This window comes from Symphodus melops, assembly GCF_947650265.1.
Source record: "Symphodus melops genome assembly, chromosome: 22".
NCBI lineage: Eukaryota > Metazoa > Chordata > Actinopteri > Labriformes > Labridae > Symphodus > Symphodus melops.
This window is the reverse complement of record NC_136712.1, coordinates 5,913,254-5,925,725: the sequence shown is the minus strand read 5'-3', so window position 1 is coordinate 5,925,725 and position 12,472 is coordinate 5,913,254. Positions and strand designations below refer to the sequence as shown.

The 12,472-nt window shown below is 41.6% G+C and overlaps 1 protein-coding gene across 4 annotated transcripts in view; it reads left to right on the top strand.

Moving 5' to 3' along the window:
* pcloa (piccolo presynaptic cytomatrix protein a) overlaps positions 1–12,472 on the top strand; it is a 54,441-nt gene that overhangs the window by 34,669 nt on the left and 7,300 nt on the right. For 2 of the 4 annotated variants that reach the window (XM_079335328.1, XM_079335326.1), the window contains 10 exons: positions 2,241–2,349; positions 3,061–3,125; positions 3,648–3,826; positions 4,836–4,886; positions 5,146–5,276; positions 7,610–7,636; positions 8,737–8,830; positions 9,299–9,370; positions 9,461–9,710; positions 12,006–12,200. In XM_079335328.1, the coding sequence (XP_079191454.1) occupies positions 2,241–2,349; positions 3,061–3,125; positions 3,648–3,826; positions 4,836–4,886; positions 5,146–5,276; positions 7,610–7,636; positions 8,737–8,830; positions 9,299–9,370; positions 9,461–9,710; positions 12,006–12,200 (1,173 nt within the window). The remainder of the gene's footprint in view (positions 1–2,240; positions 2,350–3,060; positions 3,126–3,647; positions 3,827–4,835; positions 4,887–5,145; positions 5,277–7,609; positions 7,637–8,736; positions 8,831–9,298; positions 9,371–9,460; positions 9,711–12,005; positions 12,201–12,472) is intronic. The other 2 variants (XM_079335327.1, XM_079335329.1) reach the window with 2 other exon arrangements.

Here is a 12,472-nt window from a genome sequence, read left to right as displayed (position 1 = left end):
CCATTCACTGACACCGCCTAAGGATAGATTGCTGTGCTATATTAACAGGAACACATTTCATGAGGTTATTGATTTCACATAGGGGAGTCTGTGAACTGTTAACCTTCTCACCCTCCCAGTCCATCTGTCCGCTCCTAGTCCCCTTTAATCTCTGTGTGTCGAGCCACATTGAGGGTCTCGGACAATTGGTAAAGCTGTGGCCTGAGCCCTTTTGAAGCTGCCACTCTGGTGATGTATGGAGAGTGAAATGGGAAGGGAGAAATCCTGTTTAGTTTGGACCTGTGTAGTGTGCTAGCCATCTGTCTGTACCTTGTGGATGTGTGTAGGGTGAGCGTGGGCTTTTCTTTCAGTACTTTCTGTTCTAGTTTGTGTCTCCTTCTACTTTCCATTTTTATCCTTTGACATTGCTGCCAGTTCTGTGATTTTCTCCTCCCACTGCTTTGATGAAGCCATTCAGAAAGTATCCACAATAGTGAACAAATTAAGTCTGCTGATGGCTGACAGTTATGTTTTTTCAGCTGAATAATTAAATTTACTTTATTAAAAAAAAAAAAAAAAAAAAGATCTAACAGATTAATGTGACCTGACGCCAAGATAAATTAACTGTGTGTGTGTGAAAGCGACACTGTGAGTTCACAAGCATGGTAGCAATCCTGTGCACAGCTGTGCGTTGCGCTAAAAGCTAACGGTAACATTTCAAAGGGGAATATGTATTACATTGAATACAAAGGTTTGGGTGACAGGATTCTCATTAGTTTTGTACTTGATTTTTGAGAGATCTCGGTTACATGTGGCACATCTGTAATCCACGTCTACTGATCATCACCATAGCCTACATATAGCCAAATAGCTACTCTGTATAAAACAAATATTTTTCGATAATTCTGATAAAGCTTTCTAAAACTCAATAAGGAATATACAGCGGGAAAATTTGGTAAATCTGTGGCCTGAATTTGGGGGTCAGTCCAGTTTTTTTACTCCACATTGCTGTACAGCTACATTATTGTGTTTTTTCCCTTTGCATGAATTATGTGATGTCGGCTGCAGCTGTCGATGATTGCTTCAGTCAGAGAGTTAAAATTCTTTTCTTGTGTTGTTGGTTAGGCAGACAGCACTCCACATGAAAATGCCCATTACCCTGTAATCAACACTGAGCAGAATGGCTGCGGTTTTTTCGCTGTGGGAACACGCCGTCTCAGCCTCCGTGGTGCGAATAAGCGTAAATGTTGTCAGATTCGTCAGGCTTAGCGTCGCAGATCGTCGAGATGCTCACTGTGATGGAAGTTTCTTTGAATGTGTTCGAAATGCAACACAGTCTCAAGTCTTGTCAAAATGTGAGAAATGTGATGATTAATATCAGGGGTTGACTTCATGAGTTTCCCTGTTGCTCACACATGCAGTTCGAGAATATCGTCGCAAACAAAGGACCCTGCTGATGAGCTGTTTCAAACGTTGTAAGTCCTGCCAATGCGCAGGGTGTGACCTAGAGGATGCCGTGGGTTTGCTGTGTTGTGTGGACTCATATTTTCTTTTTCATCATTTCAAATTCTTTTAATAATTAACTGCATTTAGATTGTTCTAGAAATAATAGATAATAGAAATAATAAACTTATAGCTTAAATAATACGATCCATTTTTGTACATTTATTTTAACCCAGTTCCCTGCCTGCTTTCAGCACGAGCAGCTTTGTCACACAGCTGTTGTTTGGTCTGTCACAAGCATTTATTTCTCCAGTTTCAGCTCCCAGTCTGATTCACTTTGAGTGCAACAATCAAAGCTTGTTTTCTCTCAGAACAAAAAGACCTGTTACACCCTGAACCTGTTCCTTCTTCGGGTTACAATGAATTCCCCATAATCCTCTAAATCAGAGCAGTTTTGCCATCTTGGAAACTTTCTTGCTCTATCTGGAGACTTTCTATAACCTCTTGGTGACTTTTAAGTTAATTAATTTGTCGCTCTATATATAGGGTTGTTTTTGCACTCACTTTTTGTCTCTTCCACAACGTTATTTCTCTACTGCAGCGTCCATCACAGTTGCATGGTTATGGCCTTTGCTGACTTTTAGAGCTACTTTTCTTGCAGAGGAGCTGGCAACACTGAATGAGATCTCCTACCTTCAAAACTTTGATTTGGTTTTGGTTTGATGTGAAATTTCTGTACTCTCGCTTAAAAAAAGGAACCAAGAGAAATGCCATACTGTTTGTTGTTATTGTCAACTCAAGTTTATAATTTTTTACAGGAATGCAAGTCCTGGAGTGGAATGGTATTCTTCTGACGGGGAAAACCTATGAAGAAGTACAAGGGCTTGTGGGACAGCTGTGTAATGAGGCAGACGTGTGTGTCAGACTGTGAGTATAACCTTTCTTAGTTTCTATTGTTAACATGCAATTATCATCCTAGTTGTTTCTTTATTTCCTGTCTCTTTATCTTTCATATTTCCCCATGTTTTTATTTACATGACTTTGAAAAACTAAATATTTTACAATGGATTTATTGGATTTTATTTTAAATGAAGTACATTTACATTTTTACATTTACAAAATCACCGATAAACCTTTAAAAGTCACATATCATTATCCTTATTAATATGTTTAAACAAACACCTAGATGTGGTAGTTTTACCCACCTGGGCGGGGAGTCACTTCTCTTTGTGATGTCGTAAAGGGAAAATCTCCAAACGGTCTGTTTGAGCACACATCTTCTAAAGCAGGCAAATGACGAAGCGGGTGGACATTTTTCAGAATTGGGGGTTTGCTGACAGGCTAGGGACACGTCAGTGTTCGAAAACCATTGTGAAGTGTTTTTTGCATAATAAGTGACCTTTAAAGCAGAACTTAATTTTCCTTCTAAAGGTAATGTCTAAAAATAATTCCTGATTTCTAGCTTCCTGTTCCTGCATGAGTCATTTAGCACAAACGTATTGGTTCTTCGTCGACTTCCGTGTTGTGTTTCAGTGCAACTGTAACGACCACATTTCCCTCTGGGATTAAAAAAGTATTTCTTTTCTAACTTTCTTTATTGCTTTTACATGCCAGTACATAATGTATTTTTTTTTGCAGTGATCTCAACATGCTTTCTGAGTCTGGGGACACAGAGCATCTGGACTTCCATGATCACGGCAAAAGTGAGCTCCAGTATTTTTATGACTTCAACCCAAACATTTTTCTCCCAACACCATCGTCTCAGGTTCCAAATGAAGTCACGTCTCTTGTAACTTTTTAGTCTGTCTTCCCTTTCATCTATAATTCTCTTTTCTCTCTCGTTCTGCCTTTGTATTAATTGTGGCCTATTTTCTCTTTCTGTCTGAATTACGTCGAGAACATTCGATTGTTCTCCAAAGAAGCACAACCCCTTAGAGTTTTGATAGAAGCCCCACAAAAATGCAGTCTTCTCTTTGCTCTTTCCTCTTTCTTTGTATGTGTTTGTGCCTCTTTATGTGCGGATGCTTTTGTTTCATTATACTCCTTCTTCACAGAAAAATAGAAATACACTTTACAACAAACAGCAACGGAACAAAGCCGAACACAGCGTAACCGACAAAGATACTCAAAACTAAGCCAACAGTTAAACACTTACCTGAGACAAACAGGGTAAATCCGAAATATAAAAAAACAACAGTGACCATGCTGTGACTCTTCTGCTGTAGGTGATAGACCTCCCAGGTCTCCAGGTGTCGACCCCAAGCAGCTGGCGGCTGAGCTGCAGAAAGTGTCCCAGCAGCAGGCTCCCTCGTCCACCTCCTCCCTGCCCCCCAACACCTCCGCCACCTCCAGCCCTGGGCAGCCAGGATCGCCTTCTGTTGGCAAGAAACGCCACAGCAGTAAGGCAAGTCAAGAGCTCTTCCTTTTATTGCAATTATTTCCAGGTTTTGCGTTGAATCAGATTGAGCTTCAAGTCCCAAGTGTTCAAGAACCAATTAGCGATGTTATTGATCACCAGTTGGAGTGAATGCAGTAGATCCGGCAGAAAAAAATGCAATATCATTCTGAGCCCTATTGTAATAGTGCTGGGATAACATATTAATACAGCAACATGTTCTTGTCCTGACTCACAGTATGTACCACACATACAATACAGTAGAATAGCTACTTCCTATTATCTATTTTATTATTTAGAAATACAGCACTCGATACAGATTTCACTGATAATGTTAAGCTCTGCTTCCCTACTTCATGGCAAGATCACAGTGAGGTAACTAAGTTATTACATTATACAAAGTACATTGTACTATTATACTACTAAGACAGTAAAATAATGTCAGAGTCTTGAAAGAAGTTAGAGTATGAAGCGTGAGTAGAGGTGAGTCAGACACCAGATTACAGTATATACAGTATATCCTATATACCAGATTATAATATATACAGTATATCCTATATACCAGATTATAGTAATAAATATATGGATGCACCTTACCATTGAAAAAACAACATTTTCTTCAGTCAATCAGATATCATGATGTACTTCATTATTTTGATTGTCTTGCAATAAATAAATCATGGCACCTTTTCTTCATTGATCGCATCGTACCGTATTGTGTCGTATCGTCTCTTCAAAGATATTTGTAGTTTATGTTTTTGCAATTTGAGCATCAGCTTAGAGGAGCACTTTCATTTCACCCTCATGTTTTGAATCGATTCACGACTTTTAATTCTCTAAGCTTCATGTCCAAACAGAAGCGCTGATGCATCGTTTCCGAGAGTCTATATTTTATTTTAGCCCTGAGCTCTATATAAAGCGTGACTCAGTACAGCTCATACTGTAAAGCATGAACACCCACCAGTATCCACCCACACATTTGTTCTGGCAGTAAGCGTGTTGCTTTTATCTCCTACAGACTGCAGAAGGAACCAAGACCCCGTCCCACCCCATCTCTGGAGAGATACAGGTCTGTGATACCAAAGAATGACCTCTGTGAGGTTTAAATGTTGATGTTTTAGATGTGGGAGTATAAAATAAGCTCACTATTTTTTTCTTCTAGAATTTTAAAAATATCAAATTGAATAAATGAAAGAAAATAAAAAGTAAATCCTGTAACTTTAGCTCTTGAAGCTGTTACATTTTACGCATTTTTGTCTTCTTACATTTCCCTCCTGAAATGCATGAAAAGCCATTATAATTAATTGTGGGATTTTTTTTTTTTGCAGCTTCAAATCCACTATGACAAGCAGCTTGGCAACTTGATAGTTCATGTCCTCCAGGCCAGAAACCTTGCCCCGCGGGACAACAATGGCTACTCTGACCCGTTTGTTAAGGTGTATCTCCTACCTGGGAGAGGGTGAGTTTAAAGGGTTGGCAAACTGGGAGAACAATGTGCTCAAATTCAGAACCAGTTAAAGGTCAGTTTAGTTAAAAAAAAAAAAAAAAAAAAAAAAAAGAATTCATTGAGAGAGATGAAAGTGTTTCATATGTACAGCATGATGGTAGTTTGTATTTTCTGAGGAAAAAGGTTGAGGCATGAACCTGCTACATGTTCCCTTTTAAACCTTGGCTCCAAAGGCAGCCACTCCTCTAAGCTCAGACCATATTTTTATCCATTTTGAAAATGATTTGTAATCGATTTCGGCTTGCCATAACATCTTTCAATGTGCAACACATGACCTTTCTTTGGTAGGAATTCAGCACCTACGGTATATCTACACAACACATCAGGTTTTAAAACACGTCTCCGGGTGCTTCAAGTGCTTTCATCTGCTCATGATTGCTCCTGAATAACTTCAGCATTATGTAAATAATATGAAGTTGCTCATGCACTTGTTGTGTTGCTGTTGTCCCTGTTGATGGGTATTTTACGGTACGTGTGAGTGCAGTCGGAATCAATAGCTTGCAATACGATTCCACACTCCCTCAAAAGTCCAGGGTTCCTTTCTCACTGTGATTGCCCTGTAATGTAATCGACTCTTCCACCTCCACCGCTGTGTAGTCTCCTAAGACAGAGAGACAGACAGACAGAGAGAGAGAGGGTTTTTTTTTTCCTGGGATGGTTTTAGATGAAATCAATAATATAGGGCTTTCCAGCAGCCACTCAGGCCTTCAGTTTGACACATGTAAATGCAAACATCAGGGTGGGTTTTTACACAGGGTGAGGTTGGACTGATTGGAAAAGTGGCACCCAACAGGTCTGAAGCCCCCTCACAAAAAAAAAAAAACACCTTCCAAAACAGGTACTTAAAAGTGCATGTGTGAAAATACTCGTGTGTAAGGGCACATGCTAACAGCTATCAAAGCAAGGACTTCACTCCATGCAGAGGCTTTCAGATGCATCACAGATCTCCTGGCAACCACATGGAGTCCCTGCAGTGAACAGATGGTTATAAATGACGGTTAAGTTAATGCTGTTAGGAAAAGAAGAGATAAATAGGTAACGTTGGCATAAAGTAATTTGTTTGGCTTAAAATAAAAAGCTCCTCCTGGTTTAATTTCAGAGGTTCTTACAAGTTTGGATGCATGTGTCTCTCATGCTTTAACAGATTGGATATGTACAATAATGCCACGCCCACTAAACAGAGGAGTCATATAAAAAATACAATGTGATCTAGGCAAACATGACAGCATTTTTATTCAATGGACATTCATGACTGGGACAATGACGATAGACAGCATTGGTGGTAATATCTTTAAATAGATAAAAAAAATCCTCAGAAATCAACAAATCCGCTTGCTTGACAGTAAAGCCAGGTGTAACATTTCTTCTGTTAGCATCTTTTAGCATCAAGGAACTGCAGTTCCTAGAGTGTCCACTTGAGGCTGTCCCAAAAGCCAAGGAAACCAATTAGAGCCTGATCAAAATGCTCATTTTTACAGCAGAAATTTCTTTCTTACCAATGTTTGAATTTTTTGAAGGCAAATTAGGCTTGTGGCTGATTTGGTGCACTCACTGTTGCTGTTTATCAGGGGGCTAAACTTCTGCCTCATCTCCCACTCTTTTTCTGTTCATAGATTGATCGTAGTAAAGACAAGTCAGCATTTCCAATATATAACTTTGGGACTTGTAACACCTCTTCAGAAATCAATAGGTGATGTCACCAAGACTCAGAGTCTATGTTCAGTAGCATCATTTCAGCTAAAGTTGTTACAGCAAGCATTCATGAATTCCTTCTAAAATTATTATTTCTTCTGTCAGTCAGAGCTCTACAACTTGGAGTTAAGGTTGATCAGGGCGACTTGCCAACAAGAAATGTTGTTGCTCAGTAAAGTTACAATGATTTGCCAGCTAAAAAAAGACCATGTAACGCCAACAAAGTCAGACTTTATGTATACACTGAAAAGGTTTGGATCCCGGCATGTATCAATCTGTGTCCATTGAAGTGATTTATAAATGTAATCTGGTCACTCACAGCTCCACTACGGTTGCCCACGGATGCGTTACATCACCTGAAAGCCCTCTCAGCACACGTCCATGCTATTCATGTGACACTGAAGCACAAGATCAGTCCACCCCTGCAGCAGACCACAGACCACCTCTCTTGCCCCTAAACAAACACGTATTTAATCCCCCTCCCCACATACACACTCACAGTCCACAGACTCTCTCTTTGAGCCCCCACCTCCCCTCTGACTATTGTTTCTGTATGTTGTTCTTTATATTTAATGCATGCTGGACCCCCTCAGTCAGGTCATGGTTGTCCAGAACGCCAGGTATGTGACTTGCCCACTTTGGCACTTTGTTTTGGTTGATATTTGGTTGTCAGTTTTGGTGACAGTCACAAAACGTCTAGGCTGTTTTTTATTTTATTTTTATTTTTTAAACTAATTGTTGGCTTATTGTAAAGGTGGTTCCACTAACTCCCTTCTCTCTGGTCCCCATATTCTCATGTTGTTCCACTCACCCTGAGGCGTAGTTCTTGTTGCATTTTAGAAAAGCCGACCCCCTGAATATTAACATCCTCCATTAACTTCACATAGAAACATGAAGTCCCCTGTGCTGACAGTTAACGTTTCCCGAGCTAACTGTTGTGTTTCCTTGGTAGATGGTCTGTTTTTCTTCCAAATCATCCTTTTTTGAAATCTTAACATTCAATCCGGCATCCTTTAGTTTGTCCCTGTTTTGTGATTAGAATCCCTCCGTGCTGTGCAATCTCGTGCCCCGACATCTTAATGTACCCCTTGATTCCCCGCCACATTCAAAAACACACTCCCATTCTCTGCTCTGACCTCCTTCCTCATTCCATTACTTACCAGACTAACTCTTCAAGACTTCTTTTTCGTCCTATGATCTACAACGTATACCAACGCAAAAAATGTGCATTTAATGTATTCAGTTGAGTCTGCCGTGACATTTAACTTTCCTCAAAACAAGTGTCAAATAATAAGCCAGAAAAAAAAGAAAGCAAAGAGTCTACTTCAAATTGGCTTCTTTCTTTTGTGTTTTTGTCTCTTTCTGATTCATTAATTTAAGGATTCTTGGATTGTTGGCAGTTTAAATGAGGAGATTGTCTGTCAATACTGGCTTACATTTTCACTTGTTTTAGGACATCATCCAAATTTTCGACTAATCGACTCAATGGTTACACAAAATGGACTTTTTTTTCGCCGTAAACCCTGACATCGCACCCTGTTGCCCATGCACGTAGGCCCATACATTGTTAATGCCAAACAATGTGCCTCACTTACATTCTCTTTCCCTCATTGTGCCCTCCGCTCCACAATCTTTTGCTCATTGCATTGTGCTGGTCCACTAACCAGGAGGGCTATCGCGTTCCAGTAACCAAGTCCTTGCTGTGATGTGTTCCCCGCAGTGCCGAAAACAAGAGGAAGTCCAAACACGCAGGCAAGAGTGTAAACCCGGAGTGGAACCAGACTGTCATCTATAAAAACATCCTCCTGGAGCAGGTATGTGCTGTTTCAATCAAAACGTTCCTTTTGTGTGGTGAAAAGCGGCACTTTCCTCTCGATCTTGGCCCAATCTCATCGAAATTAGGAACATAACTATAATTAAACGATTTATTTGAAGCATGAAGGAAAAAAAACTCACGTTGTGCCATGTAGAGAGTGGTACAATAAATCATATATTGCCCCTTCTCTGCCAGCATGCTGAACAGCTTCCATCCATTGGTTTTATCAGAGCAGATGGGATATGCCACGGGGATTTAATTATATCAATTTAGATTCACTGGCCCCAAATTTATCGTAGCAAATTTCTGGACTTCTGTTGTCTTTTTTTTTTTTTTAAGCTATCTGTTCCCATTTTAAACCCTTATCATACGTTTTTCTTCAAGGTTTATTTAGCTTTTTTTTATTCGTGCATTCAGACAGAACAAGGTCACTGTGAAAGACACTATACCTGTGTGTTTGTATCAGCTAAGGAAGAAGACCCTGGAGGTCAGCGTGTGGGACTACGACAAGTGCTCCTCCAATGACTTCTTAGGAGAGGTAAACCTCCTCGTGAACTTGTATTTGTGAGACGTAAACCTGTGTGTTTTGATTCCCATCTCCGTTAAAACTGCTGCGTCTGCTCCTTAGGTCCTTATAGACCTATCCAACACAGCCCAGCTGGACAATATCCCACGGTGGCTCCCCCTGAAGGAGCAGAGCGAGGGCGACCACCACCGACGCTCCCACTCAAGCCAGAGCAGACACAGCTCCTCTAAACCCTCCTCGCAGCATTCCTCCCCTAAAACCATGGGCTCCACCTCCCACGACAATCAGGACTCCCCCAAATCATCTGTCATCAAGAGCCAGAGCCACGGGATCTTTCCTGATCCAGCCAAGGGTAGGACAAGATGAAAAAACTCCTCACATGCTTGACATTCATCCCCTAACAACTGTCTGCTGCTATTTCTCTTCGTCGTCTTCTTCTTCTTCTTCTTCTCCTGTCTCTTCTTCTTCTTCTCCTGTCTCTTCTTCTTCTTCTTCTCCTGTCTCTTCTTCTTCTTCTTCTCCTGTCTCTTCTTCTTCTTCTCCTGTCTCTTCTTCTTCTTCTTCTTCTTCTTCTTCTTCTTCTTCTTCTTCTTCTTCTTCTTCTTCTTCTTCTTCTTCTTCTTCTTCTTCTTCTTCTTCTTCTTCTTCTTCTTCTTCTTCTTCTTCTTCTTCTTCTTCTTCTTCTTCTTCTTCTTCTTCTTCTTCTTCTTCTTCTTCTTCTTCTTCTTCTTCTTCTTCTTCTTCTTCTTCTTCTTCTTCTTCTTCTTCTTCTTCTCCTTCTCCTTCTCCTTCTCCTTCTCCTTCTCCTTCTCCTGTCTCTTCTTCTCTCTCGGATTTCTTCCCTTTTTCTCTGTCCGTCCACCTGTTTCTCTCTCTGCTGTCTTTTTCTCTAACCCCAGCACCTTCTTCAGCCCATTTTTTTTTTTGCACAGCAATCACAGCTTAAGCCTCATGCTTTTTTGCTTTCCCATGATCTGTTTCCTTGGTTGCCATGTTGTCACCAAGCACCGAGGCCTAGCCTTAGCTACCCTCTATCTTTCCCCCCTAACAACGAGGGCAGCATGGCCGTGGAAGGCTTTGAATGCTCCCCCTACTTTTGAACAATAACCATCAAATTGAACGTGATAGATCTAATTACGCACTTAGCATGCTGGCTGAGAAAATAAGCCACAGAAGATAACGTAACCTTAAGTCAGCTAAATTAGCTTCTTTTTTTTTTGTAATTTGGTGAATTTGGTTGTTTTAGACACGCAGGTCCCCTCTATCGAGAAATCTCACAGTAGCCCTGGCACATCGAAGCCTTCCCCGTCCGAGGGCCAGAGCCAAAGCCACAGCACGGACACAGCCAACACTCTCGCTCGCACGGCGCTTCACGCTCCAGCAAAAGCGCAGCACGGCAACATCACCACCAGGACGGCAGCACTGGAAGCGGCAGAGGCACTGCATTAGCGGCAGGCGATGCCCCGCAGCAGGCGCAGCAGCCACAGCCGCCGCAACGCCTCCAGCCAAGTAAACCAAGACGCAAATAAAGCCCACTCAGCATGGCCTCCACACTCTCATCTGTTCTACCTTCTGTTCAGTGATTTTTTTTTATTTCACTTCCTTTGGTTTCCTTTTCTATTCTTGGTTCCCCCTCGCCCGTTTCAACCCCTTATCCTCTCCCTCAGTGTGCTCACTATTTGTCAACCTCTCACCGCTTCTCTTCTGTATGTAGTCAATGATGCGAAAGGCATCTCACCTGTACTGTGACCCTCCTCACTTTGACCCTTCTTTAATAAACCCTGAGAGACATAGTGGTTGCTTTTTAAAGGCCAATTCAAACTACTTAAAAAACCTAAAACTGCTTTAAAAATCTGTAAACCTGCTATAATATAAGATGAAATACAAAGATTCAAACTTTTATCTGAGTTAAAGTGAGGTTTTGCTGTTTTCAGTGGGAAATTAAACACATTTACTTTACTTAGCTTAGTACAGAAGTGACAATATACAAGACAAGTAGATCTTCAGTTCTTATTCTGAATGAAAAAATAAAAGGACCGGACTCTTCGTTAAAGAACACTGACTTCTTCAGCTAAAAAAACAAACAAACTTGGATCTAAAAGTTCACCTGGAAAGAAAGACACCTTTCTGCCTCCAGCTGGCGCTTCAATATTTTTGGATTGTTTGATCCACACATAAAACAGAAGAAAGTTGCAATCCCAACCCCCTCCCCAAAATATCAACCTTCTTTGGTATTTTAATTTTTATTTACCTTAATTTCCTTTTTGTTGACAAACAACTCCCAGCTTTTCTGAAGCTCCTCCACTAAGATGGCTGTGCATGCAGTCCACTAACACCCCACCTTGTTGTCTGACAAAACTACTGGACCCACAATGCACCTCAGGAGATGCTGCACACGGATGTGCACTGCACTCTTTGGCTGCATGTGATGGACAGTCAAGCTGGTTGCCATGGTGACAATAAACCGCTCTCTGAATCTCCATTTCGCTCCTCCTCCCTCCTCCTTCCATCTGTTTTTAAAAAAAAAAACTTCGACTCCCATGACCTTTGTTCCCTGGCGTTGACCAACCCGCCCCCCCACCCCCCCTCCCTCCCCTGACATGTAACCTGCGCCTGCGCCTGAACAAACAAACACACCCATCCTCAGGCCAAAGAGGCCGCCTCTCTCTGAGGCACCAGAGACACAGCGTAGTGGGCGTGCTCACCATTCAGAGAGCGCAGTCTGATTGGCTGCCGGCCCTGCCATCATCGTTGGTCGTGTCGGCCAAAGGAAGCAGAGCAGACGGCAGACACATGACCCTCAGGAAAGCCGTGTCTGAAGAGAGGCCGCAGAGCATCGGAGGTGAGAGCGTCTCCTCTCTGTCGTGTGACTGAAGCACAGATGGAGCGAGGAGAGAAAGAGAGAGAGTGAGAGAAAGAGAGGATGTAATATTACTAACGCACACCTGCAGTACGAGGAAGAAAGAGAGAGCAAGAGATAGAGAGAAGGGAGTCTTACACGCTTTAATAAATCAGCAAATAAAGAGAAAGTTGCACCCACTTCACCAGAGATTCATGCAGAAACACACGCTTCTATTTCACGGCCGACCAACACAGCTCACTAAGACCAGGAAG